Source organism: Hylobates moloch, unplaced genomic scaffold, assembly GCF_009828535.3.
Source record: "Hylobates moloch isolate HMO894 unplaced genomic scaffold, HMol_V3 SCAFFOLD_19, whole genome shotgun sequence".
NCBI lineage: Eukaryota > Metazoa > Chordata > Mammalia > Primates > Hylobatidae > Hylobates > Hylobates moloch.
The window spans coordinates 24,445,734-24,469,100 of record NW_026652294.1 but is presented as its reverse complement, the minus strand read 5'-3'; the positions used below and the strand labels follow the sequence as shown (position 1 = coordinate 24,469,100).

General features: G+C 48.7%; 1 protein-coding gene across 1 annotated transcript in view; it reads left to right on the top strand.

Annotated features, from left to right (window-relative positions):
* The window catches only part of SCUBE1 (signal peptide, CUB domain and EGF like domain containing 1), a 91,364-nt gene that overhangs the window by 14,328 nt on the left and 53,669 nt on the right, over positions 1–23,367 (top strand). Inside the window, exon 3 of the mRNA XM_058431137.1 lies at positions 12,812–12,940. Coding sequence (XP_058287120.1) covers positions 12,812–12,940 — 129 coding nt within the window. The remainder of the gene's footprint in view (positions 1–12,811; positions 12,941–23,367) is intronic.

The following is a 23,367-nucleotide window of genomic DNA, read 5'->3' as shown; positions in this document are numbered from 1 at the left end:
TTGAAACTTCTGCTGCTTGCAAAATCCCTGTTAGCAAATCCAGCCCTGGAGGCCATCTGCCCCCCATTCTGGGAATGGTTTCTTTTCCCACCTTCAGGGGCAACTTGCCTCATGGCCAGTGGACATGTGTGATGATGCCATGGCCTCCACGTGTGCAGACATGTTGCATCTGTGTCCAGGAGTGGCCTGGGGCCCCCTGCGGTCAGCCTAATGCCGGTAGAGAGCTTGCTGTAGCCAGACGGGTGAGTGCCTCAGACAGCCAGGAAAGGCTCTGAGCAGGGCTGGGGATAAGGCACTGTTTTCTTGATTGAATCTGAAGTACCTTGAGGCAAACTCATGGCTGTGTGGAGTTGGAAGAAACTTCAAAGGGCGTTGAGGTAGCCCCTGTGAGTGACAGCTGCTGCCCCTCTTTGCAGTCCACCCCAGGTCCATACACACCACCATTTTAGCCCATGCCACATTGCACTTGGGTTTTCCCACGTCTCCTCCTGGAATGTGAGCTCCTCAGAGACCGGATCTGGGACCTGTCAGCTCCCATCCCTGGAACCTAAGGACTGGGCCTGGCACAGGGTGTGGAAGGCATTTGCTAGATGAAAGGGTCACCTCCTCCAGGAAGCCATTTCTGGTCCCCCAGACAGGGGAGTTATCAGCTGTGAGCATCCTCACTCAGTGCTGCTGCCACACTAGATTGTGAGGACCCATGTAACTTCCCTCAGGGCTGGGCCCAGAGCTGGTGTCGGTGGACAGTGAATGACCCTTATCCATGCTGGGAAGACCCAGGAAGGCCTCCCAGAACCTCACAGACTCTGAGGGTTCTACAGATGAGGAAGCAGAGGCTTGCACAGAGAGAGAGCTAGTCTGAGGATAACTGGTGTGGACCAATGGCAGAATTCACCTGGGGAAACTAGGTCCAGAGAGGTCTGTCTCTAGCCAGGCCTCCCAGCTGAGAGGGAGCAGGGCCTGGGTTTTGTCCCCTATCAGCCAAGGGGTCCCAGCATCTGGCCAAGCCCCCATCAGCCCATGGGAAAGCAGTAGGGGAGGCTCCTTCACTATGGAGGGATCGAGGGGGCTGTACAGCCCCTCTGCTTCTACAGGGACTCGCTCCCTTGCTGCTGCTGGCTTGTCTGAGACAGGACTTGAGAATGGTGGCGGGGGGGGGACTGGAAGCTACCATTTGTGATACCGTTATTATTTTGATTGATTTTAGAGTTGGGACCTCGCTGTGTTGGGAGCTATTGTTGTTATTTCTGTTTGTTTTTGAGATGAAGTCTTGCTTCGTCACCCAGGCTGGAGTTCAGTGGCTCAATCTCAGCTCACTGCAACCTCTGCCTCCTAGTTTCAAGGGATTCTCATGCCTCAGCCTCCCAAGTACCTGGGACTACAGGTGCGCACCACCATGCCCAGCTAGTTTTTTGTATTTTTAGTAGAGATGGGGTTTCACCATGTTGGCCAGGTTGGTCTCGAACTCCTGACCTCAAGTGATCCTCCTGCCTCAGCCTCCGAAAGTGCTGGGATTATAGGCATGAGCCACCACACCTGGCCATTTTTTATCCATCCCTCCCTACCCAGCCTCACTGTCTTTTTTTAGTTCCTCAAACTTGCCAGCTTGTTCCTACCTCTGGACCTTTGCACACTCCGTTTCATCTTGCCTCTCCATTTAGCTAAGCGTGTGCATCCCCGGCTCATCCGGCCCCTGGGGCATGGGCCTTTCAAAAGCCACCAGGCCAGTCCCACACTGGCCTCCTGGTCCGAATTAACCAGGCCTGTTTGTGCTTATTCTGCTGAGGGGGCAGGCTGGGGGTGAGGAAGGGGCATTTCACCCCCTTAAAATGCTTCAACTCATTTAACCTTAATTGCCTTGTTTTCATAGACATTTGCTAGGGAAAAGGACCAAATTATAGCTTGAATTGGGTCCTACTAATCTTAATTAAAAGCTCTCGTTTATAATCAGGACCAGGCCCCAAACGAGGAGCAAACCGCCCTCAAATGGCTTGTTTAAATAACTAAGACCCTCCTGATAATCACTGTTTAGTCTGAACCAACAGCACACATCACCCCTTCTATGTGTACTTAATTTTTTAGACCATTTATTCAAGTGGTTTATTCCACTTGCAAGTTCCAACTCGGGCCTTTTCCAAAATGCTATAATTAAAACTCTTGGGGGAAATAACTTTTTTGTTTGGGCCACAGTATATCAAATATATTACTATGTTCCTCTTTTTGTGTGAAAAGGAAAAACATGACAACCTTATGGCCGTCAGAGATCACAGAATTAGCGTGTATGTAATGAATGTAAATAGTCACTTCCTGAATTTTATATCCCCAGGGTCTACTTGTCAATCACTGAAGTTAGGTAGATTACAGAGCATGTTATTAAAGTGTTTTAACAAAATTCCTAATAACATACTCAGTGATCCATTTAGTTTAACATCAGAAAAAAAAAAAATCTTAAAACCAATTTTGCCTTCTTAGGAAATAATGTCCATGACCTTATTAAATCATTTTCATCATCATTATTACACACTTTATTGAAACTCCAGATAAAATTCTGCTTTTTGGGAGGCCAGGAAAGGCAGTAGGAGGTGGGAGGCTTGAGGGGGAGAGAAGGGGAAATTCGTCTCCTTCAAGTCTTAAAACATGCAATTATGCATGCTAACATGTGCGCTGCCGAAGATGAAAGTGCTCAAGTCCAGCAGACCAGCAGGAAGGAAGAAATTGGATGTGACTTAAAATTCCAAGTTGCTGTCAGCTAGCAATTAGGCAATGTTGCTTGCCAGCTCTGCTGCAGAGTTTAGGCCTCTTGCAGAGTTCTTGGAGCCAATGTCCATTTTTAGGAGGAAAAATAAAAAGCTCATGCGACTGCATTTAAACACTGGAGGCAAGTTCACCCCTGAGCCTCAGTTTGCCCATCTGTAAAATGTGTGTGCACTGGACTGGATTCAGTTGAGTATCAAGAATGTTCACAGAGCACCTACTCTGTGCCAAGCTTGGTGCTGGGGCCAAAACATGTTTCCTGCCTTTGACCTGCCTTGTGGGAGACACAGATCGGAAAAGATGTGATCATAATTGGATGTGGAAAGTGCAGCAATGAAAATACAAACGAGACAGGATGAAGTAGAGAAAGTGTATATCTCTGCCCGAGGAGGGGAAGAAATTCAGGAGGGCTTCTTAGTGGAGGTATCCTCTGGGCTAAGTTAGAAAAGCATAGCAGAAGCAGGTCTCTGATGCTCCTTCCAGCTGTGATGGTCAGTGGAAGCATTTGTAGCAAGGATTTAGAGGCCTGCATTTCGGTCCCGCCTAACTCCGTGAGCCAGTGGTGACTTAACCATTCTGAGCCCTGGTTTCCTCATCCATCACATGGGAGCCACAACACCTGCCTTACAGAATGTGCATTTGAGTAGAGATTTGAGGAGGGAGGGGGCCTCGCTGTCTGTGAGAATGTGTTGAAGGCCGCACTAGTGTCTGCATGTTGAGTTTTTTTTTCTCTAATTCCCCATTTCTCCCAGGGTTAGGGGTCTCTGCCGCCACCTCCCACCCTCCATGTCCTCCAGCTCCCCAGGCAGCAGCCCCTCTCTGCCCTGCCCCCTTCCTCTGGGCCCTCTCGCCTCCTCTTAGCTGCTTCTTATTACAGTGGCTGTATTTGTTTTTCCATCAGAGGAATGCTAACCAGCAAAAACCATTATTTCTAAGAAAATAAACCGTGGACTTGTGTGCCTTTGAATGCTACTGAAATGGATGACGGCCTTCCCTAAAGGCCTTGAGACAAAGAGGGCTCGGGGCCTTGCGTGAACGGGCAAGGTCAGGAGGTCTCAGAGGGTGCTCCGAGACGGGCTTCCAGATGGGCCAGGGCTGCAGCCTCTGGCTAGAAAGAGTGTAAAACCCCAGCCAGCTGGTTGGACGCCTGGCCTAGGTTAACAGCAGCTGCTGGCGTCGATCACTCCCCACTCCCTCCAGGGTCTTCAAGGTGCACCCCTCTCTCCAGGAACCCCCATGTCTCCTGTCTAGACCTCCTGCCTCTCGTACAGAGGGGAGTGGAGCTGGGAGTGTGTCCATGGAGACCGGGTTCCAGCCCTGTGTGGCCTGGGCCAAGTCTGTGGGCCTCTCCGGCCTTTGCATCCTGACATCAGAGTTCAGCGGGGGCAGGAGATCTCAGGCCCCTGGGACCCTCACTGTGGGCAGCTCCTTCCTCAGGGTGCTCCTCGTTTCCATGGCACCCAATGCTGGCCTCAGTCTGTCAGCTTGAGGGGTGGGCTTCAGTGGGGCTTAGCCAACTGTCCCTTCCCACTGCCAGCCCTGTGGGCAGACCTGGGCCTGGCCGGTCCGTGGCAGGAGCACATGAGTTTGTGTGCATCTGTATCTGGGTCATTCCCCACTCTAGGCTGGCAGCCCCTTGTGGCCAGGGCCCAGGCTAAGGGCAAGGGGCCTGGCCCAGGACAGCACTGGCATGGGAGGGAAGAAGGCAGGGAGGTGGCCTGATCCTTCACAAGGCCTGCGGGCCCCAGATTCCTGGTTCACAGAGATGCCGTCTTCTCTAGACAATTGTGTCAAGGTGAGGAAGGTAGAGTCTGGGACCAGCCTGCCCAGATTCAAATGTTGCCTTCACCACCTTCTAGCTGGGTGATCTTGGGAAGGACACTTAAGTTTTCTGAGCCTCACTTTCTTTTTCTGTGAGCCATGGGAAGTGAAGACCTTTCTGCCTGGCTGTAGGGAGGATCAAGCCAGTTACCATCAAGATGGTGCCTGGTGTGGAGTTGCCACTGCTGTTATTTTTATTACATTGGAGAGGAAGTTCACCCGGGGATTCGGAGAGAAAGGGAACGAAAGCGAATTGCACCAGGCCAGCTCGGGCCCTGCCCACTGCTGGATCCCGAGATGAGAGAAAGAAGCCCGAGCTGAGAACCCTGAGTTCAAGTTGCCGTGAGCCCCCGATCTGCTGAGATTTGTCTTTCAGCTCCCTTCTTTGGGCCTCAGTTACACCTTGATAAAATGCAGGGTGCTCTAGGATCCAGCTTACCAATTCTGAGGGCCGGCCCAGGTTTTCAGGCAACTTCCTGTTTGTGATTGTCATCCTGAGCTCCGAGGTGGCTGGGCCTGTGGAGCAGCCCCACAGGGCCTGCAGTTTTTGGGTCTCGGGCCTCTCCTTGGCCTTTCCCTAAGGGGATGGGGAATGACTGCCTGTAATTGGCAGGAGGGTGGAATAGGGGCCTTGACTGAGGCTGGAAGAACTAGACTCAAGCCTGGAAGCTTCCCTGCGGTCTCTCCTGGCTTCCATCACACGCGCCAACGGCTCCGTTTTCACTTGACCAGGCTGCGTCAGCGACCGTTAGTCCTGATGCCAGAGCCCAGGAGCAGCCCCCAGCAAGGGCTTCAGGGCGTTTTTGAGGGAGAAAGGAAATAACTAACTGGTCTTTGTCACGTCGGTTTGGTGGGAAATCTCCCCTGCTTCTTGGGAGCAACACACCCCACTGTGACCCCAAGCTGGGCAGGTGGCATTTGAGGTCAGTTCAGAGCCAACCTCCTTGTGGTTTCCCTTCATCCAGGCAGAGATCCCTGGAGATGCAACCAGCCCACAGGAGAAGAACACCAACAGCATCAGCTTGTTTGACTTCTATTTTTAAACAGCTTTATCACGATATAATTCACATACCATACAATTCACTCGTTAAAAGTATACAGTTCAATGCCTTTAGTATATTCACATTGCCAGTCCATTACCACAATCAATGTTAGTATCTGTTTTATTTATTTTATTTTATTTTATTTTACTTGAGACAGATTCTTGCTCTGTCATCCAGGCTGGAGTGCAGCGGCACGATCTCGGCTCACTGCAACCTCCGCCTCCCGCGTTCAAGCAATTCTTCTGCCTCAGCCTCCTGAGTAGCTGGGATTACAGCCGTGCACCACCATGCCTGGTTAATTTTTTGTATTTTTAGTAGAGACAGGGTTTCACAATGTTGGCCAGGTTGGTCTCAAACTCCTGACCTCAGGTGATCCACCCGCCTCGGCCTCCCAAAGTGCTAGGATTACAGGCATGAGCTACCCTGCCCAGTCCAATGTTCTAATCTTTTCATTACTCCAAAAAGAAACCCCATGCTCCTTGACCATCCTCTACCGCCCCCCAAGTCTTCAGCCCCTCCAGTGCTAGGAAACCTCTCATCTGCTTTTTGTCTCAGCAGATTTGGTTTTTCTGAAGACTTGATGTAAATAGAATCATCGACTATGTGATCTTGTGACAGAGCCATCACTAACTCTGAAGTCAAGCTGCCTGGCTCCCTTCCCGGCTCCCCTTGCATTTGCCGTGTGATCTGAGGCAGGGCAGGCAATGTCTCTGAGCCTTGGTTAGCTGCTGTGAGACAGAGATGGTGGTACCCAGCTCTCGGGGCAGTCCTGCGTGTGGGGCCTGCAGACTGCCTGACGTGTCATGAGAGTCGGTCAGCAAGGCCACCGTCACGATTGTTCATTCATGCAATGCCCAAAGGATTCCTTTGAACATGCTCAGGCTCTGCTCGGTTCTGAGGCTCAAGCTGCACAGGACACGGTTCTCATTCTCATGGATTTGCAGCATCAAAGGACACAGACACAAGCAAGAATAATGCTAGTGCCTGCTTGGGCTGGGGGAGGGGCTAGATCGAAGATGAGCAAAAGCTTCAGGGAGGAGGTGATGCTGGGGCTTAGGATGCAGAGGTGAGTAGGTGCTTGTGGAGGGGAAAGAGCTCCAGGCAGAGGGAACAGCACGAGTCAAACTGTGGAGGCCTGAAGCCACATAAGGGACTGGGAGAGGTCACTGAGCAGCTCCAACCCCACAGTTATCTTGAATCACAGAGTGGGAAGCAGGAGGGAAGCTTCCCACCCTCTGGCTGAGCCATGGTCATTGTGTGCAGTTAGGAATGAAAAAGTATATAGATTTGTGTTAGTTTTACGTGCCCTTTGACCTTTCCCGTAATTAACTGCTGGGCCCACTTCTGGCATTGTCTCTGCAGAAGGGAAACCTGATCGATGGATGCCAGGGGCCCTCAGAGAGCGGGTCTCATTACTCAGTCATTACAAACCCAGAGCTTAACCCCGAGCCACCGGAGACAGGGGCTTAATCCTTCCTGCTAGGCAGCCCAAGAAACTACCTTCCCTGGAGCATAATTAGCCAACAAACCGGATTAAGATTTATTCATCAATAAGGACTCAACTTCCTAAGCCATACATCTCTCCCCGAATGGTTGCCTGATCTAAGGAGGGCACGGTTTTTCTTAAAGCCCCCAGACAAAGGAGAGGACGTGCTAGCGCCCAGCCAGGAAAGGGGTCTTTGTTAGAGCGTTTGGTCTCCACTGTTCTTGAGGAATGTCTAGAAAAATGCCAATTTCAGGGGGAAATGAGAAGACATTTTCAGTAATGATCTCTGAGAGTAGAGAGTGGGATGCTTTAAAAATCCTTAATTTTGAGAAGGTTCCTAGTCAGTCCTGATTTTGAGGAAAATGCCCTCAAATAGTATTAAAATAAAATGAAAAGGCTCTCTGATTCATTGCAATAGAATCTTTTAGAATCTAGACACCACAGAATAAATGTATATTTTATGAAGCAGCAAGAATCAATTTTGAATTAAATGATTAAAAAAAAAAGACACCTCACCCTATATGGGTTCCAAACCTGCGTTGCTGGCACAGAAGCACAGCTATGGGGTTGTGTGTGTGCACACTGCTTTTCAATATACAAAAAGTGGAGCTGGGTGACCTTTCAAAAATTCCATAATGAGCAGTTCTCTATGCTGCATTTCTCTGCTCTATTAGATGCTGGGAGCTGTCTTCTGTTGGGAATTGAGTTTTCATTAAAAAAAAAAAAAAAAATCCAAGCAGGGGAAGGAACAGGGATGCTTGGAGTGAATTGCTGGACTTCTCATCTCCTGTGCTCAGGGCTCTGAAAGCTGGTCAGGTCTTTTGTCCTGCCCACTTTCTCCATTCATGTGAACCATCCCTGTCACAACCCCTCCTCAACCTCAAGGGTAGGTACAGATCTTGGAAATAAAAGTAATAATACCCATGACATCTCTTCCCCACTTTTATCCTTAATGACTTTTTGGAGCATTAAACACTTTTTTTTTTTTTTTTTTGAGACGGAGTTTTGCTCTTGTTGCCCAGGCTGGAGTGCAGCAGCGCAATCTTGGCTCACCGCAACCTCCACCTCCCGGGTTCAAGTGATTTGCCTGCCTCAGCTTCCTGAGTAGCTGGGATTACAGGCATGCACCACCACGCCTGGCTAGGAGCATGAAGCACTTTTTTAAAATATTCATCTCACACACCCCAAGGATGTGGCTCCAAATGCGGGAATAGAGCCTGCACTTGAATGCAACCACTGGCTGGGGGCCTGAAGACAAGGTCCTCAGCAATGCTGAGCCTCAGCCTCTTCTGTGTGACAGCGGCTCTTACCCTGGCCTCACACGGAGCTGCCTCACTCCAATCTCTGCCTTCATCATCCCACGGCTGCCTTCTCTCTGTGTGTCTGTGTGTCTTCACATAGTATTCTTCTCCCTGTGTGTCTGTGTCCAATTTCCCTCTTCTTAGGACAGCAGCATTGTATTAAGGCCCACCCTAATCTAGTATGACCTCATCTGAACTTGATTACATCTGCAAAGACCCTACTTCCAAGTCAGATCACATTCTCTGGTCCTGGGGGTTGGGACCTCAACATATCTTTTTGCGGGGACACAATTTAATCCACAACAGCCCTTTAAGAATAAACATCCATAGAGCCGTGCTCTGTCCCCTCCATTGCTTTACCATCTCCCCGCTCCACCCGCCTGTTCCTCGTTCTCTGGCTTTCAGTCCTGAAAAAGTGGTCTGAGCCTGATGAGTGTCTTGGAGGTCTGTGGTGCCTCTTCCAGGGGCGGCAACTCCTGGATATGTTTTTATAATAATAAGTCCACTTGCTTTGGCAGATTTTTTTAGCTGGTCTGTTTGTGTGTTTATCTCTTATGTATTAAAGGAGGAGGCTTACATGATTTTAGAACAAAAATTCAAGGTACAAACATGGAAAATCAGGGAAGGTTTGGTTTAGGAGCCGACGTCCTCCATCCAGGACACTGGGAGGTAAAGCTAGCTGCCACAGCAGGCCTGGGGGTTGGAGAGGAACTGGCTGTTCTGAGAGATGCGCAATCTGGGAGAACTAATTGGGGATGGATTAAGGAAAGAAACGCAAGCAGCAAATATCCCTGCACTCTCCAGCCCACTGGCAATTATTGTGGCCTACCTTATGGGGAGTCAAAGGCGGGAAATGGCTAGAGTTGTTTTATTGACTATTCAACAATATCTTTATAATGCCTTTTGGGTATGGCGATCAGATAGTTTATCATTTTAATAATGAAAAGGTTAATAACTGCTGTTAATAATTACGCCCCGACAACAGGCATAAACTGGAACCGTGCCAGGAAAATTAAAGTGTGTGATATTCTCTAACCAGGGGAAGACATCCCCTAACTAGGAGGTCTGAGGTTTCTCAGACCTTACCACCATTAAAATAGCCAGTTGGATTACATTTTATAGATGCAGCAGCTCTATAACTGATTGTGTTTCTTTCTTTGTCTTGGCATTTAGGAAGCTCACAGCCCACCTTCTGTCATTGTGCTACAATTATCAAACGTGTTTTTGTATATTTTCACCAGCTTTATCTTATTCTTCAACCCTCATTTATTTTTCTTCATCCTGACATCTCATTCTATTTGAAAAAAAATTGTTGTATGTATTTTGTAAGCTGTTTGGATGGATATTTGAAGGAATCAGTGAGTTCATAGAAGTTTGGATGGATGGATGGGTAGGTAGGTATTTGAATGTGTGTGTGTGTGTGTGTGTGTGCATGAGCATGAGTGTATGTGTGTTTGGATAGAAGGGTGGGTATTTGAATCAACGAATATACAGATGAGTAGCCAAGCCCTTGGATGGATGGATGGATGGATGGATGGATGGATGGATGGATGGATGGATGGATGGATGGATGGATGGATGGATGGATGGATGGATGGATGGATGTTTGGATGGGTCAGTGCTTAGATGAATGGAAGGATAGGCATCTGGTTGAATATTTAGACAGATGGATGCATGCATGCATGTTTGGATGTATGGGTGAACATTTGGCTGGATAAATGGATGGGTGAATAGGTGATTGGAGAAATGGAAGGGTGGTCAGCACACTGGATATTTAGATGGATAAATTTTAGCACAAATAGATAAATGGAAGAATGGTTGGGTAGATATTTGAATGGATAGGTTGAGGGTGAGTAGATGGATGGATAGTGAAAGGGTAGATGGGTGTTTGGATGAAAGGATGCATGGCTGGCTGGTTGGTTATTTGGGTAGATAGATAGGCATACACACATGTGTGTATGTGTGTATGTGTATAGACAGATGCAGAACAAGTAGAAGGATAGATGGGTAAATGGGTATTTGGATGATTGGATAGTACTTTCTCAGTACACAGTATAAATGTGCCAAGGGTGAAATATTGTATCTTGTATAAAGCATTTTGTCAATGACTGGCATGTCACAGGCATTCTAACTTATTAGAAAGGACGTGGGCTTCATAGACCAAAAGACCTTTGTTCTGATCCTTGCCCTACACTTAGTCTGTGACCCTGAGCAATTATCTAACTTCTCTGCACTTTAGTTTGTTCAACCATAAAATGGAGTTAAAACACCTACTCCAGAATGTTGCTGTGAGAATTAAAAGGGCTGGTGTATATTTCAGGAGTAGATACCTCCTTCTGAGGTACAAAATGAGAGAAAGTTCTTTTACCCAAGCATGGAATAAAAGTCCTTTTCCTCAGTCTGATTGATCCAACCTAAGTCACCTACCAACCCTGGGACCAATAGCAGTTGCTAGTGGCATGTGCTGTTTGGATAAGACTGATAAGTCTCCACCCCCAGAGTTAGGACCAGGCCAGCTTCCCCCTGAATCACCTGCTTGAAGGAGGAAAGGAGGGAGGGAACAGTTTGGGGGCTGCTGAGTCAAATAGGGTGTGAGGTGATACTCATGCTGACAGGTACTGAAAATAAGTGGCCAGTGGGCAGACTGTAACAATATTAAGGGTGTAGAAAAACCACACTTTGGTAGCTGATTTGATGTTAAGGGAGCAGTGGAAGGAAAACAATATTCACCGGGATGAGGAACCCCAGGTAACTGCAGGTTGATGAGTTAAAGTTGGGCTTTGTTGCCTTTGGAGTACCTTTGGAATACCCAGGGGAAGAGGTGGTTGCATTAGTCTATCTGGGTCTCTGGAGAAAGGTCAGGGCTGCAAACAGAGACTGGGAAGTAATCAGTATCTCTTAGTTTTTTAAAATCTATGCCAGGCGAGGTGGCTCACACCTGTAATCCCAGCACTTTGGGAGGCCGAGGTGGGCAGATCACGAGGTCAGGAGATGGAGACCATCCTGGCTAACATTGTGAAACCCGTCTCTTAAAAATACAAAAAATTAGCTGGGCTTGGTGGCACGCACCTATAGTCCAGCTACTCGGGAGGCTGAGGCAGGCAAATCGCTTGAACCCGGGAGGTGGAGGTTGCAGTGAGCTGAGATCACACCATTGCACTCCAGCCTGGGGGACAGAGGGAGACGCTGACTCAAAAACAAAAACAAAACAAAAATAAGTAAATAAATAAATTAATTAAATTAAATCTATGTGCCTTTTCAATAAACATAAAATATCACATTCTCCCTTAATTTTATTTGCAATTTATAAGTGTATTAAATATCAGAATTAAAAACAGGCACCTCCTGAGATGCACTTCCGGTTCCACTTAGTGCTGCACTTCCGGTTCCGGTTCCGGTTCCCCTGTGGGGGATACTTCCGGCCCTCCTCTCTCCCCAGCGTGTCTCGGAGCCTCTGGAGGTCAGGGTGACTGTAGGTTGAGATGAGTGAGGCCAGAGGGGTCTCAGGGGGATGCTGAAGACCCTGCAGAAGAGCCGGCACCACCAGGCTGGCAAATTCTCGCTGTGCCTGGTGCCCTCCCAAGGAGGCCAGGTGTGACCGGGGTTAGGCCCCTTGGGCTCTGAAACCCACGGGTTTGAATCCCTCGGATTCGAATCCCATTTGTGCCACTTCCTAGGTGTGTGACCTTCCATAAGGTTTTAGCCTCACTGTGCCTTGGTGAGAATGGTGCCTGTATCACTGAGTTAGTGTGGGGTTGAAGAGGTAATGACATGGCCTTATAAGCAGGACTTGGGCATGGAAGCAGCTCAGACAAGGTTAACTAGGCGTGTTCCTATCATTCTCCAGGGTCTCTCAAATATCTCTGGAACTCCAGGATTGATAGCCCTTTGACCCCTGATGGGAAATGTTGAAAAAGCCTTAAAACAGCAAAAAGGGTGACCTTTACCAAGGCTTTTGGCCATTGTTTATGAGACAGGAGCCTTTGTTATAGCGAGGAAGCTGGAGCAGTTGAAATGCAGGCATCAGACACTGATGTGGAAAGAAACTGTTTGGAGGAGTTAGTGGACTTTTCTTTCATTCCAGAGATTACACTTTTTGGTGATGTGCAGTTAATTTTACTCAATACCCCCTGCTTCAAGAGAGCTAGTTTTTGGAAATTGTATGCTGGCTCAGTGGAGGCAGAACTAGGTGTGAATCTTGCCTGTTCACTGTGGTAGGAACTGGAAGGCACCCCACACATGATTAGCATTTTTATAATCCTTGAGTCCCCAGCTCCCAGAGAGGACTGAAGTGAATACTTGTTGAATCATCCCCTAGTCATTCATATCCCGGTGGCTTCCATGGTGTTGGGAGAGGGGACCACCAGGCTCTTCTTCTGACACCTCTCGTGCCCTTCCTTTTGCAGACATTGACGAGTGTGAGAATGACTACTACAACGGGGGCTGTGTCCACGAGTGCATCAACATCCCGGGGAACTACAGGTGCACCTGCTTTGATGGCTTCATGCTGGCACACGATGGACACAACTGCCTGGGTGAGTGATACAGCCGCAGCCTACCCTCTGGGCACACCCTGCCTGTTGCTTTGCTCCAGCTTACAGAGTCGGGAGCCATGGGAAGGTTCTCCTTCCTTTGGCTTCCTGTATTAGTTTGCCAGGGTTGTCATAACAAAATACCACAGACTGGGTGGCTTAGACAACAGAAGTTTATTGCCTCACAGTTCTGGAGTCTGGCAGTCCAAGATCGAGGTGTGGGCAGGGTTGGTTTTTTGGAGGCCCCGCTCCTCTGTCAGGCTTGCAGGTGGCTACCTTCTTTCTCCTCGTGTCTTCACATGGTCTTCCCACTGTGCATGCACGTGTCTAGTGTCTCTCTGTGTCCTAATCTCCTCTTCTTTTTTTTTTTTGTTTTTGAGATGGAGTCTTGCTGTGTCACCCAAGCATGCAGTGGTGCGATCTCAGCTCACTGCAACCTCCACCTCCCGGGTTCAAGAGATTCTCCTGCCTCCGCCTCTTGATCCGCCTGCTTTGGCTTCCCAAAATGCTGGGATAACAGGCGTGAGCCACCTCGCCCGGCCGGCCACTGTGCCTGGCCCTAATCTTCTCTTCTTACAAAGACACAGTCGCATTGGAGTAGGGCCCACTCTACAAAGTCCGTTTTTAAGTGAATTATCTCTCTAAAGGCCCTGTCTCCAAATACAGTCACATTTTGAGGTACTGGGGGTTGAATTTCTTCAACAAAGGAATTTTGAAGTGACAATTTGGCCCATGATTTTATATACCTCCATCTTCCCATGGTCCAAATACTTTTTAAGTCAATTGTATAAAATGTATAAGAGGCCAGACATGGTGGCTCACACTTGTAATCCCAGCACTCTGGGAGGCCAAGGCAGGTGGATCACCTGAGGTCAGAAGTTCAAGACCAGCCTGACCAACATGGCGAAACCCTGTCTCTACTAAAAATACAAAAATTAGCTGGGCACATGCCTGTAATCCCAGCTATTTGAGAGGCTGGGGTAGGAGGATCACTTGAACCCAGGAGGCGGAGGTTGCAATGAGCCAAGATCACACCATTGCACTCCAGCCTGGGTGACAAGAGTGAAACTCCATCTCAAAAACAAAAAAATAATTACAAGAGTAGTCCACATTTGCTGAATCAAATTGGAAAAATGTAGAAGAGTAGGGAGAAGAAATTGGCAGGCATCTTAGTTGTGCTGGTGTGTTTCCTGTCAGTCTTCCATCTGCATCCGAGTCTGCTTTTACCATAGTGGCGATCAGATAGTCAGCATGCGTTTGCCCTTTGCTTTTCCCTTTAATATCATGCGTACCTCAGGCATTTTGGTTTTCTTTTGAGACAGAGTCTTACTCTGTCACCCAGGCTGGAGTGCAGTATGGCTCAGTGCAGCCTTAACCTCTGGAACTCAGGTGATCCTCCCACCTCAGCCTCCAGAATAGCTGGGACCACAGGCACATTCCACTGCTACTGGCTAACTTTTGGGTTTTTTTGTAGAGACAGGGTCTTGCTATGTTGCCCAGGCCTCTGGAACTCCTGGGCTCGGGTGATCTGCCCACCTCGACCTCCCAAAGTGCTGGGATTACAGGCGTGACCCACCGCCTTACCTCAGGCATTACTTCAGGTGCTTTTATGTGGCCCCTGTTACCACTATTTTTCTAGTTGCCCCATAGTCTGATAAATTACTAATAACCTGTATCAGTTTCCTGGGGCTGCCATGACAAAGTAACAAACTAGGGCTTAAACAACAGAAATGGATTGTCTTGATTAGGAGTCCAAACTCAAGGTGTAGGCAGGGTAATTCCTTCTGAGAGCTGCAAGGGATCATCTGTTCCAGGCCTTTCTCGTAGCTTCTGGTAACATCAGGGATTCCTTGGCTTGTAGATGGCATTCTCCCTCTGTCTTCATGTTGTCTCAGCTCTATGTGTGTCTGGCTCTGTGTCCAAATTTTCCTTTTTTATAAGGACACCAGTCATGTTGCATCAGGGCCCACCCTAACAATCTCATCTTAACCGGACGTCTGCCAAGACCTTATTTCCAACAAAAGTCACATTCACAAGTACTGGGAGTTGCGAATCCAACATCTTTTGAAGGGACATCATTCAACCTGTAACAGAGGGAATTCAAAGTCTGTCACAGAAGAACAATATCTTGTCATGGGAAACACATGGCTCTCAAAGCAGACGTGTCTGTCCCCGAGGCCCTCTTCTGCCACTGGCCACTGGGTGACCAGGGCACAGCAGCTGGAGCCCAGGGGGTATGGGCGTGGATTTGGCAGGAGCATGGTCGTAGATACTTTATTGATTGTCTGGGTCTCTGGCCCTTGTTGGTAGAGGGAGGCTGTGAGAAGCAGCTTCCTCACAGGGTTGTCGTGAGCAATGACTGAGGTAATGTCCAGATGGCCGAGAAAAAGGCTCGGCACAGGGGACTCTCAGCAGCTGAGAGCTGTTACTATCTACATGGTGTCCGAGCCTCAGTCTTCTCCAGTCTCCAACAGGGATAACTGCGTAATCCACTTCCCAAGATCGCGTGTGAGGATGAGGTGACAGTGTGAAGTGACTAGCCCCTATTAGGTGCTAAATAGTCAAAAAAAAAAAAAAATAGTCAACACAGGCATTACTGCTCCAGCTGACTCGGCTGCCTTTCTGTGGTTAGACATTTAGATTGTTTGCTTTTTTGTTTTTTTACCGTAATAATCTAGAGGTGGTTCTGGGCATAAAACTTTTTTGTCCCCTGTTTTCCCAATTGTTTCCTTAGGAATGCTTCACAAAAGTGGAACCACTGGGTCAAAGGATCATTTGGTTTTTTATGGCTTTCTAAAAAGACTCAGCAAACCTTCTGTTGTGCCAGCTGGTTTGTGGGTGTGTGTTAGAGGACGCTCGGTGTCCTGAGTGCTCTGGAACTTTCCCTCATAATGGGGTGTTAGCCTTAGACCTGCCTGCCTGTTTTTGTCCAACCCATGTTGGATGTCAGATAAGTTTGTTGTGGAAGACATCTGTGAGCATGTAATTACACCCCGAATAAATGCCCAAGTGGAGGTCTAAGCAGCAGTTTATTGAAGCCCAGAGGGGCCTGTGAAGAGCTACCCGTGGATGCAGTGAGTGTGGGGGTAGAAGCGGGGCTAACTCCCTGGGGGTCTTCAAAGAGGAGGTAGCATTGAGTGGAACCTCCAAGGTTGGGGATAAGTTTGCTAGGCCAAGGGCAGAGCCTACACAGAGCTGCAGGCAGCCCCTGAGGCTCAGCTCCTGGTACGTGCAGGGAACAGCAGGCGTGGGGCTGTGGAGGTGAGCAGGGCATTGACTAGATTGTGAAGAACTGGGACCCCACGATGTTGATCGTGTCGGATGCCAGGTGAAGTATCTTCCAAGAGTTATCTCATTTAATCCTCCCAAAACGTAAGTGCTTGGCTTTCTTAGTTGTTTGCTCCATTTTCAAATGATAGAGAAAGTATGTTTTGGGCTCTGATCAGTCAGTGAAGACAGAGCTGACAGTCCCTGTGGGACAGCCAGTTAAAAGCAGGCAATATCACCCAGTGGCCAAGAGGAGAGACCTTGGGAACTGCCAGTTTGGGGCTTAAATTCTAGCCCTTCTCTATCAGCTGTGTGACCTTTGGCCAGTCACTTTACCTCTCCATGCCTCAGTTTCCTCACTTGAAAAATGGAAGGCATAGTCCCTATCTGGTAGGGCTCTTGTGAGGATTAAATGAGATCATGGATGTGGAGCATGTAGCAGAGTGTCTGGCACCAAATGCTCAACATGTAACCAGCATTCATGTGGTCATTGGCTTCTAGAGGAGATGTGTTGATGTGGAGTGGTTTGATACCTCCAAGACCTTGTGGGGACCAGTCCCCACCATGTACACTCCCACGGCTGTGCCTGACATGTGGGAGTCTCCTTCCAGCCACTGTACCCTTACCTGTGCAGAACCACCTATTTGTAAATACTCCCAGTGCCCCAGAGCCTGATGCCAGCAGCCTGCAGACTAGCAGTGAGTCTGTGTGGGCCTTTGCCTCAGTAACGTTGTTTTCACAATGGATTATGTTTACACCGATGAATTTAAAAGAACTGGGTAAGGTTCCCCGCTACCCCACCACCTCCGAGCACAGATTGCAACCTCACGCGGCTCTAACTTGCACACACAGCAGCCAAGAAAAGGCTCTCTCTGTTGCTCCTCTGCCTTCAGCTGAGGGCAGACCCTTCCCAACAGAGTTCTTTCTGTTCAGGCTTTCTCTTTCTCAAGACAAAACTCCAGCTCTAGAGAAGCTAGACCTTGGTTCCAGCAGGCTCCAACCCATCCTGACCACGTGACCTCAAGCTAGTTAATCGACTTCTTGGAGTCTCAGCTCCCTCATCCATGAAACGCTGTAAGAACTAGAGTACCTCGTACTCTAGGATCATGGGGCTTAATCAGTGTTGGCAGAAATAAATCATGCTGTAAGAGTCAGCTGGGCTTGGCGTTTGAAGATTTAGGCTCAAATTCAGGTGTCACCGCTCGTGAGTTTTATAGTTCGGGACCTGTTCCTCTAGCCCACCAAGCTTCAGTTCCCCTAACTATGAAATGGGTCAGTAATACCTGTCTCAGAGGGTCAGTGTCATGATTAAATCTGAAAGGAGATTGCGCAGAGCTTGTGTACAGTTGTAAATTCTGTGCAGGTGCTGGATATTGTCATCATTTTCCAGCAGAGGCTTCAAGCTGGCAACCCACAGTCCCCATCTGGCCCACAGACATGTTTGGTTTGTCCTCCATGGTGGTGTCATTTGTTCTTATTAAATTATTTGTCGACACTTAAAAATTAGGGGTTATCACATTAAAAAAATCAATATTTCTAGCATCATTCCATCTCAGCCACAGTTACCCAGCCCCTGACGTTTGCGGGACTTAGGACAGGAGTCCAGATGGAGGCCCCTATCCCACATGGCTAAAATATTAAAGTAATTAATAAGCTCCCAAACAAGAATGACTCTGCCTCTTCTACCTTGACAAATATTCCTAACTAATGACCTAGAGGCCAGGCTGGAATTTAGAAGACTGCTTGGATTTTGCACCAGAAAGTGGTAGCACGGGCAATGCCTGCTCCCTCCCTGCCTTTCCCACTCTTGGCTCCACCCCACACCATGATGAGCCTCAGCACACCCTAACTCAAATGTGCAAGCTTTGGCCATTTACCCCGAAAGCAGCCACCTTTTGCCTAAGTCTTACTCAGGCCTAAGTGTCGTCTGATAGGCTTAGGACCATTTTGAGGGAGTTTTAGGGTCCTAAATACCCAGCATGTCATGTGGAGTGGTAGGCACGTGTTCCAGGTGCTCATGACTCCCCTGTGGACTCCTTACTCCATAGTGGCGGGGGCGAGGGGGTGCTGCTGCAGCCACAGGAGAGGCAGAACAGGGACCCCCAAAGTGTGGGGGCCCAGGGCAACAGCACTCTCACTCACATCTCACTGTGGTGCTGGCAGCAGCTAGAGTGAAATACACCGGAGCTGCCTGCTTCAGAGGGGGTGTGTACTGTCTTGTTTGCCACAGTCTCCACCACTCCCTATTACTTGCATCCAGCTTTGGCCATTTAACTACCTGCTTGAAATTGTGCTGCCTGGAAATGTTTGGAATTCTTTGTGCTGCCTGACAAAGCTTCCTGCACAAGGTTTTGTCCCCAGTGGGCATTTGGTGGCTGTGAGTGGCCCACTGAGTTGTTGGAAGGTTCTCTGTCTTCGCTGCCTTGTGCATTCCTGACTGCCTCTGGGCAGTCACTGAACCTCACCCCACAGCCCATCGCCCATCAGGAATAGTTAGGCCCGTTCACACCTCCTCTGTTTTGTCTCAAGAAGTCTGGATCAAGAGTCTTGTCCAGTTGTAACATTCCTCTCTGAACCACCACTGAATTCCTTAGGGATGGGGGCTGGGATAAAACCCTGATCACCTTAGAAATAAACAGGTCAGTTTGAAAAGTGTTCTGAGCTGATTAGGAGAAATGAGGCTGATGGCTTACACGTTATTTTCTTGCCTAAGTTTTCACAGTTGAACCTTTTCTTTTCTTTCGAGTAAGCGAGGTTATTTTCCTGTGGAGATGGCCTGCCTGTGACTGTGTCCTGGAGGGTGGCCAAGTCTGTCCTCTGGGGAGCAAAGCCCTCACTCTATTTGACATCTTTATTGAGGAATTTCTGAAATATAACAGAAAATGACACCAGAGGGAATTGAAACCATGATGAGATCTTGCTCAACCCCAAATGGCTGCTTTTAGCTGTGTAATTACTTGAAATAGCAGTAGTTCTGTTTGAAAAATATTATTCCAAACTCCATGCAATTGGACAGCAGAGCAATATTTAGGCTAATAGAATAGGATTTTTTTCATCTTAAATTAAAACCAGCAGTGGATAATTTCTTCCCGTCTCCACAAAGCAAGGCTCCTCTTTCTCTAAAGCCATTAGTTCACTTAGCCAGATGTTTTCTTCGACCCCAATCTTTACCTTGACTTACTGAAAAATACGTCTCTCAAGTTGCTCACAGTTTGAATTTTGGACCTGCCTCTCGGCACTTTTTTTCCCTGATGAAGAGAAGTCATCTGTATCCAGGTTCAGAAGCATTGATTTATTAGCCAGCTCTCTCCATTCCATTAACATTTATTGAGCACCAACCCTATGCCCAGCCTCGTGCTGGGTAGGCCCTCCTGCTTGAGTGAGATTCGGGAGCTTTGGCTGAGTCTCCTGTGTGCCTGGATTTGCCCGGGATGCTGTGCTCAGTTCTCTCGTTAGTGCTCACAGCATCCAAAGACATTAGTGTCTTCTTTCTACAAACGAGGAAACTAAGGCCCAGTGAGGGAAAGTGACCTACCCAAGCTCACACAGACAGTAGGTGGTAGGGCGAGGACTAGAGCCCAGGTCTGGGATTTTGCCAATTTAAGCCTGTAAGCCTACCCTGCTGCCCACACCCTGCCCCATAGTGCCCAAACTGCACCGGTTCCAGGAGGCTGGCCAGGGCCTCCTTGTCGTAGGGTGTTAGATATGCACGCCTGTATCTATCAGTGAGTTTGGGAGTCACTGAGAGCATCCAGAGATCCCAGCACATGCCAGGCCAGGCACGGGCAGGGAGTGTGCTGAAGGGCAAGCGGGCACCCCTTGCTCTAGAGAGCTCACACCAAGGGTGCCTCCACCCCATAGCTCGTTCAGCCTCCTTGGGCCAAGGGCAGAGCTTGTGGCCTTGTTTAGGCACCTCACATCACCCTTGAGCCACCCTCGGGACCTTGTCTTACACCATCCGACTGTATGGAGCCCTCCGCTCCAGCACCCTCCTCTCATGGCCCCCATTGCTTCCACAGTAGCTTGAGGCCCCTCCGGCCAGGGCCCCAGCAGCCTCCCCCGCCAACCCCATTTCTCACCCACTGGCCCACTGGCCCAGCCTTCCCTGTACCAGCAGAGTCCTACACAGATCTGTTGACAGGCTGCTCCTCCCCAGCAGGGATCTGGTGAGGTCTTGCTCATCCTTCAAGCCCCAACCAAACCTCCCCTTGCTCAGAGGTCTGCTGTGACCCACACCACACAGTTACATCTCCACTGCAGCTCTGTGTCACGGTCTTCTCTTCTTCCTCTGAAATCAGAATTTGTCTTGTTTACCTTTCTGTCTGTCTTCTTAGAACCTAGTGCAGTGTCGGCTATATTGTAGGCATTTAGTAAATATTTGTAGAATAAGTGAATGAATGGATTTGTCAAAATGCCTTGTAATCTAAAAACCCGCTCACCCAGCAAACCTCCGATTTTGCACCAGAAAGTGGTAGCATGGGCAATGCCTGCTCCCTCCCTGCCTTTCCCATCCCTGGCTCCATCCCACACCATGACGAGACTCAGCACACCCTAAGGCAAATGTGCAAGCTTTGGCCATTTACCCGGAAAGCAGCCACCTTTTGCCTAAGTCTTACTCAGACCTAAGTGTCATCTGATAGGCTTAGGACCATTTGAGGGGAGTTTTAGGGTCCTAAATACCCAGGATATAATGTAGAGTGGTAGGCATAGGGCAGAGGTAAAGATTAATTAGATGAGGTATCTCTCACAGAGGGCTCTTAGGTCCATGAGGAAGCCAGAAATATTCACAACTCTAAGGAAGGGGAGAAAGCGCTATATTAGGGCCAGGCATGGTAACTCATGCCTGTAATCCCAGCACTTTGAGAGACCGAGGCGGGTGGATCACTTGAGGTCAGGAGTTTGAGACCAGCCTGGCCAACATGGTGAAACACCGTTTCTACTAAAAATACAAAAAAAAAGAGCCGGATTTGGTGGCAGGCGCCTGTAGTCCCAACTACTTGGGAGGCTGAGGCAGGAGAATCACCTGAACCCAGGGGGCAGAGGTTGCAATGAGCCGAGATTACACCACTGCACTCCAGCCTGGGCGACAGAGTGAGACTCTGTCCAAAAAAACAAAAAAAAAAAGTTCCACATTAGGAATAATACTAAAGCCTTCCACCTAGTATTCATCCATTTGTTGATTCCAAAAAAATTGTTCTGAGCACCTGCTATATGCCAGACATGGTTTTAAGTGCTTGCTATGGCGGCGAACAAAAGCTACAACATCTCCCTGCTTATGAACTTACGTAGAGGAGAAAGACAGTGAACATGTGAACATGTAACTCAGTAACTTCAGCCAGGTCAGAGCCACTGAAAAAATAGTAAAACAAATAATGTGATACAAAGTGATGGAGGGAGGGTGACAGCATTGGGTAGGGTAGGATTCCAGTTACTATTGCTGCATAAGAAACCACCTCAATATGTATCAAGGCCAGGCTTGGTGGCTCACACCTATAATCCCAACACTTTGGGAGGCCAAGGTAGGAGGATCACTTGAGCCCAGGAGTTTGACACCAGTCTGGGCAACATAGCAAGACCCCATCTCTACAAAAATTTAAAAAATTAGCCAGGCATGGAGGTGTGCACCAGTGGCCCCAGCTACTAAGGAGGCTGAGGCGGGAGGATTGCACGAGCCCAGGAGGTTGAGGCTGCAGTGAGTTATGTTTGCACTGCCGCACTCCAGCCTGGGCAACGGAGCAAGATCCTGACTCAGTAAAACTAAAAAAAGTTTTAAAAAATGTGTATTGAAAAATCACTATGTACCCCACAAATATGTACAATTATTACATGTCCCTTTTGAAAAATAAAATTACATTTTTTTAAAAACTACCTCACATTTAGTGGCATAAAATACTATTTTGCTCATGAATTCTGTGGCTCAAGAAGTCAGACAGGATCAGCTAGTCTCTGCTCCACGGTGTCTGGGGCCTCAGCTGGGAGACTTGAAAGCTGGGGATGACTTGATAGCCAAGAACTGGAATCATCTGGAAGCGTCTTTGCTCACAGCTGGTGGTGGTGGTTGGCTGTCAGCCAGGACACTGTGGGCAGCCTCTTTATGTGGTCTTTCCACATGGGCTGGTAGGAGCTTCCGCACATCATGGCCACTGGGTCCTAAGACGACAGAATCCCATGCTTGGCAGTTTTACAGTCTAGCCTGAGAAGCCACCTCCACCAATGAGGGGAGTAACAGAGGTCTGCCCGGGGTAAGGGGAGGAAGCCTCAGTGAGAGGGAGGAAGTACCACATGAAGGTCTAGGGAAGGTCCTCTGTCCAAGCAGAAGGGGGACAAGTGTGGTAGGAACTGTTAGGAGTTTGGGGATGGGCCAGGATGCCTAGAGGATCAGGAGCAAGGGACACGGACTGGAGATGAGGCAACGAGGCGGGCCGGGGCTGGGTCATGCAGGGTCATATCGGCTCGAGAAAGGGGTTTGGATTTTATTCTGTTACCTGGGAAGCCGTGGGCTATTTTCACCAGGGATTGACACGTTCCAATGGACATTTTAATTTAAAAAGCACTTCTGGCTGCTGAGTAGAGAGGCAGAGTGGCTTAAGCAGGGAAACCACTGCAGTGGCCTGGGTCAGAGCGGTTGGTGGCTTCGTTCAGGGTGACAGTGGGAGAAGTGATCGTTGAATTCACAGTGTATTTTGAAAACAGTCGACGGGAGCTGCCAGTGAATGAGATATGAGAGGTGTGGGAAAAAGAGAGTCAAAACTGACGATTAGGTTTTCCCAGACTGTCTAGGGGCTTCGCTGTTGTGGCTGAGATGGGGAAAGCTAGGGGGAGGACAGATTGGGTGTGGGGGTGGACACGAAGGTACAGGACTCAGGCGTCTGTTCGTCTGAGTTCTGTTTGAAATGATAAGCAGCCATCGAAATGGAGATGGTGCACAAGCTTATAAGTCTGTAGTCAAACCGGGGGGAAAACGTGAGGGTTTCTACATGGCGTCTAGATGGCTTTGGAAGCCAGATATTTTAATATTCACTCATTTCGCAAAGATTTCACGAGCACCCACCCTATGCTGTGCCTTGCTGGGATCTCACAATTAGGAGAGGGATGGCCTTATTTCGGGCCCTCAAGGAGCATCAGAAATCAACCTGCCTGGTTTTGAACCCTGGATCCATCAC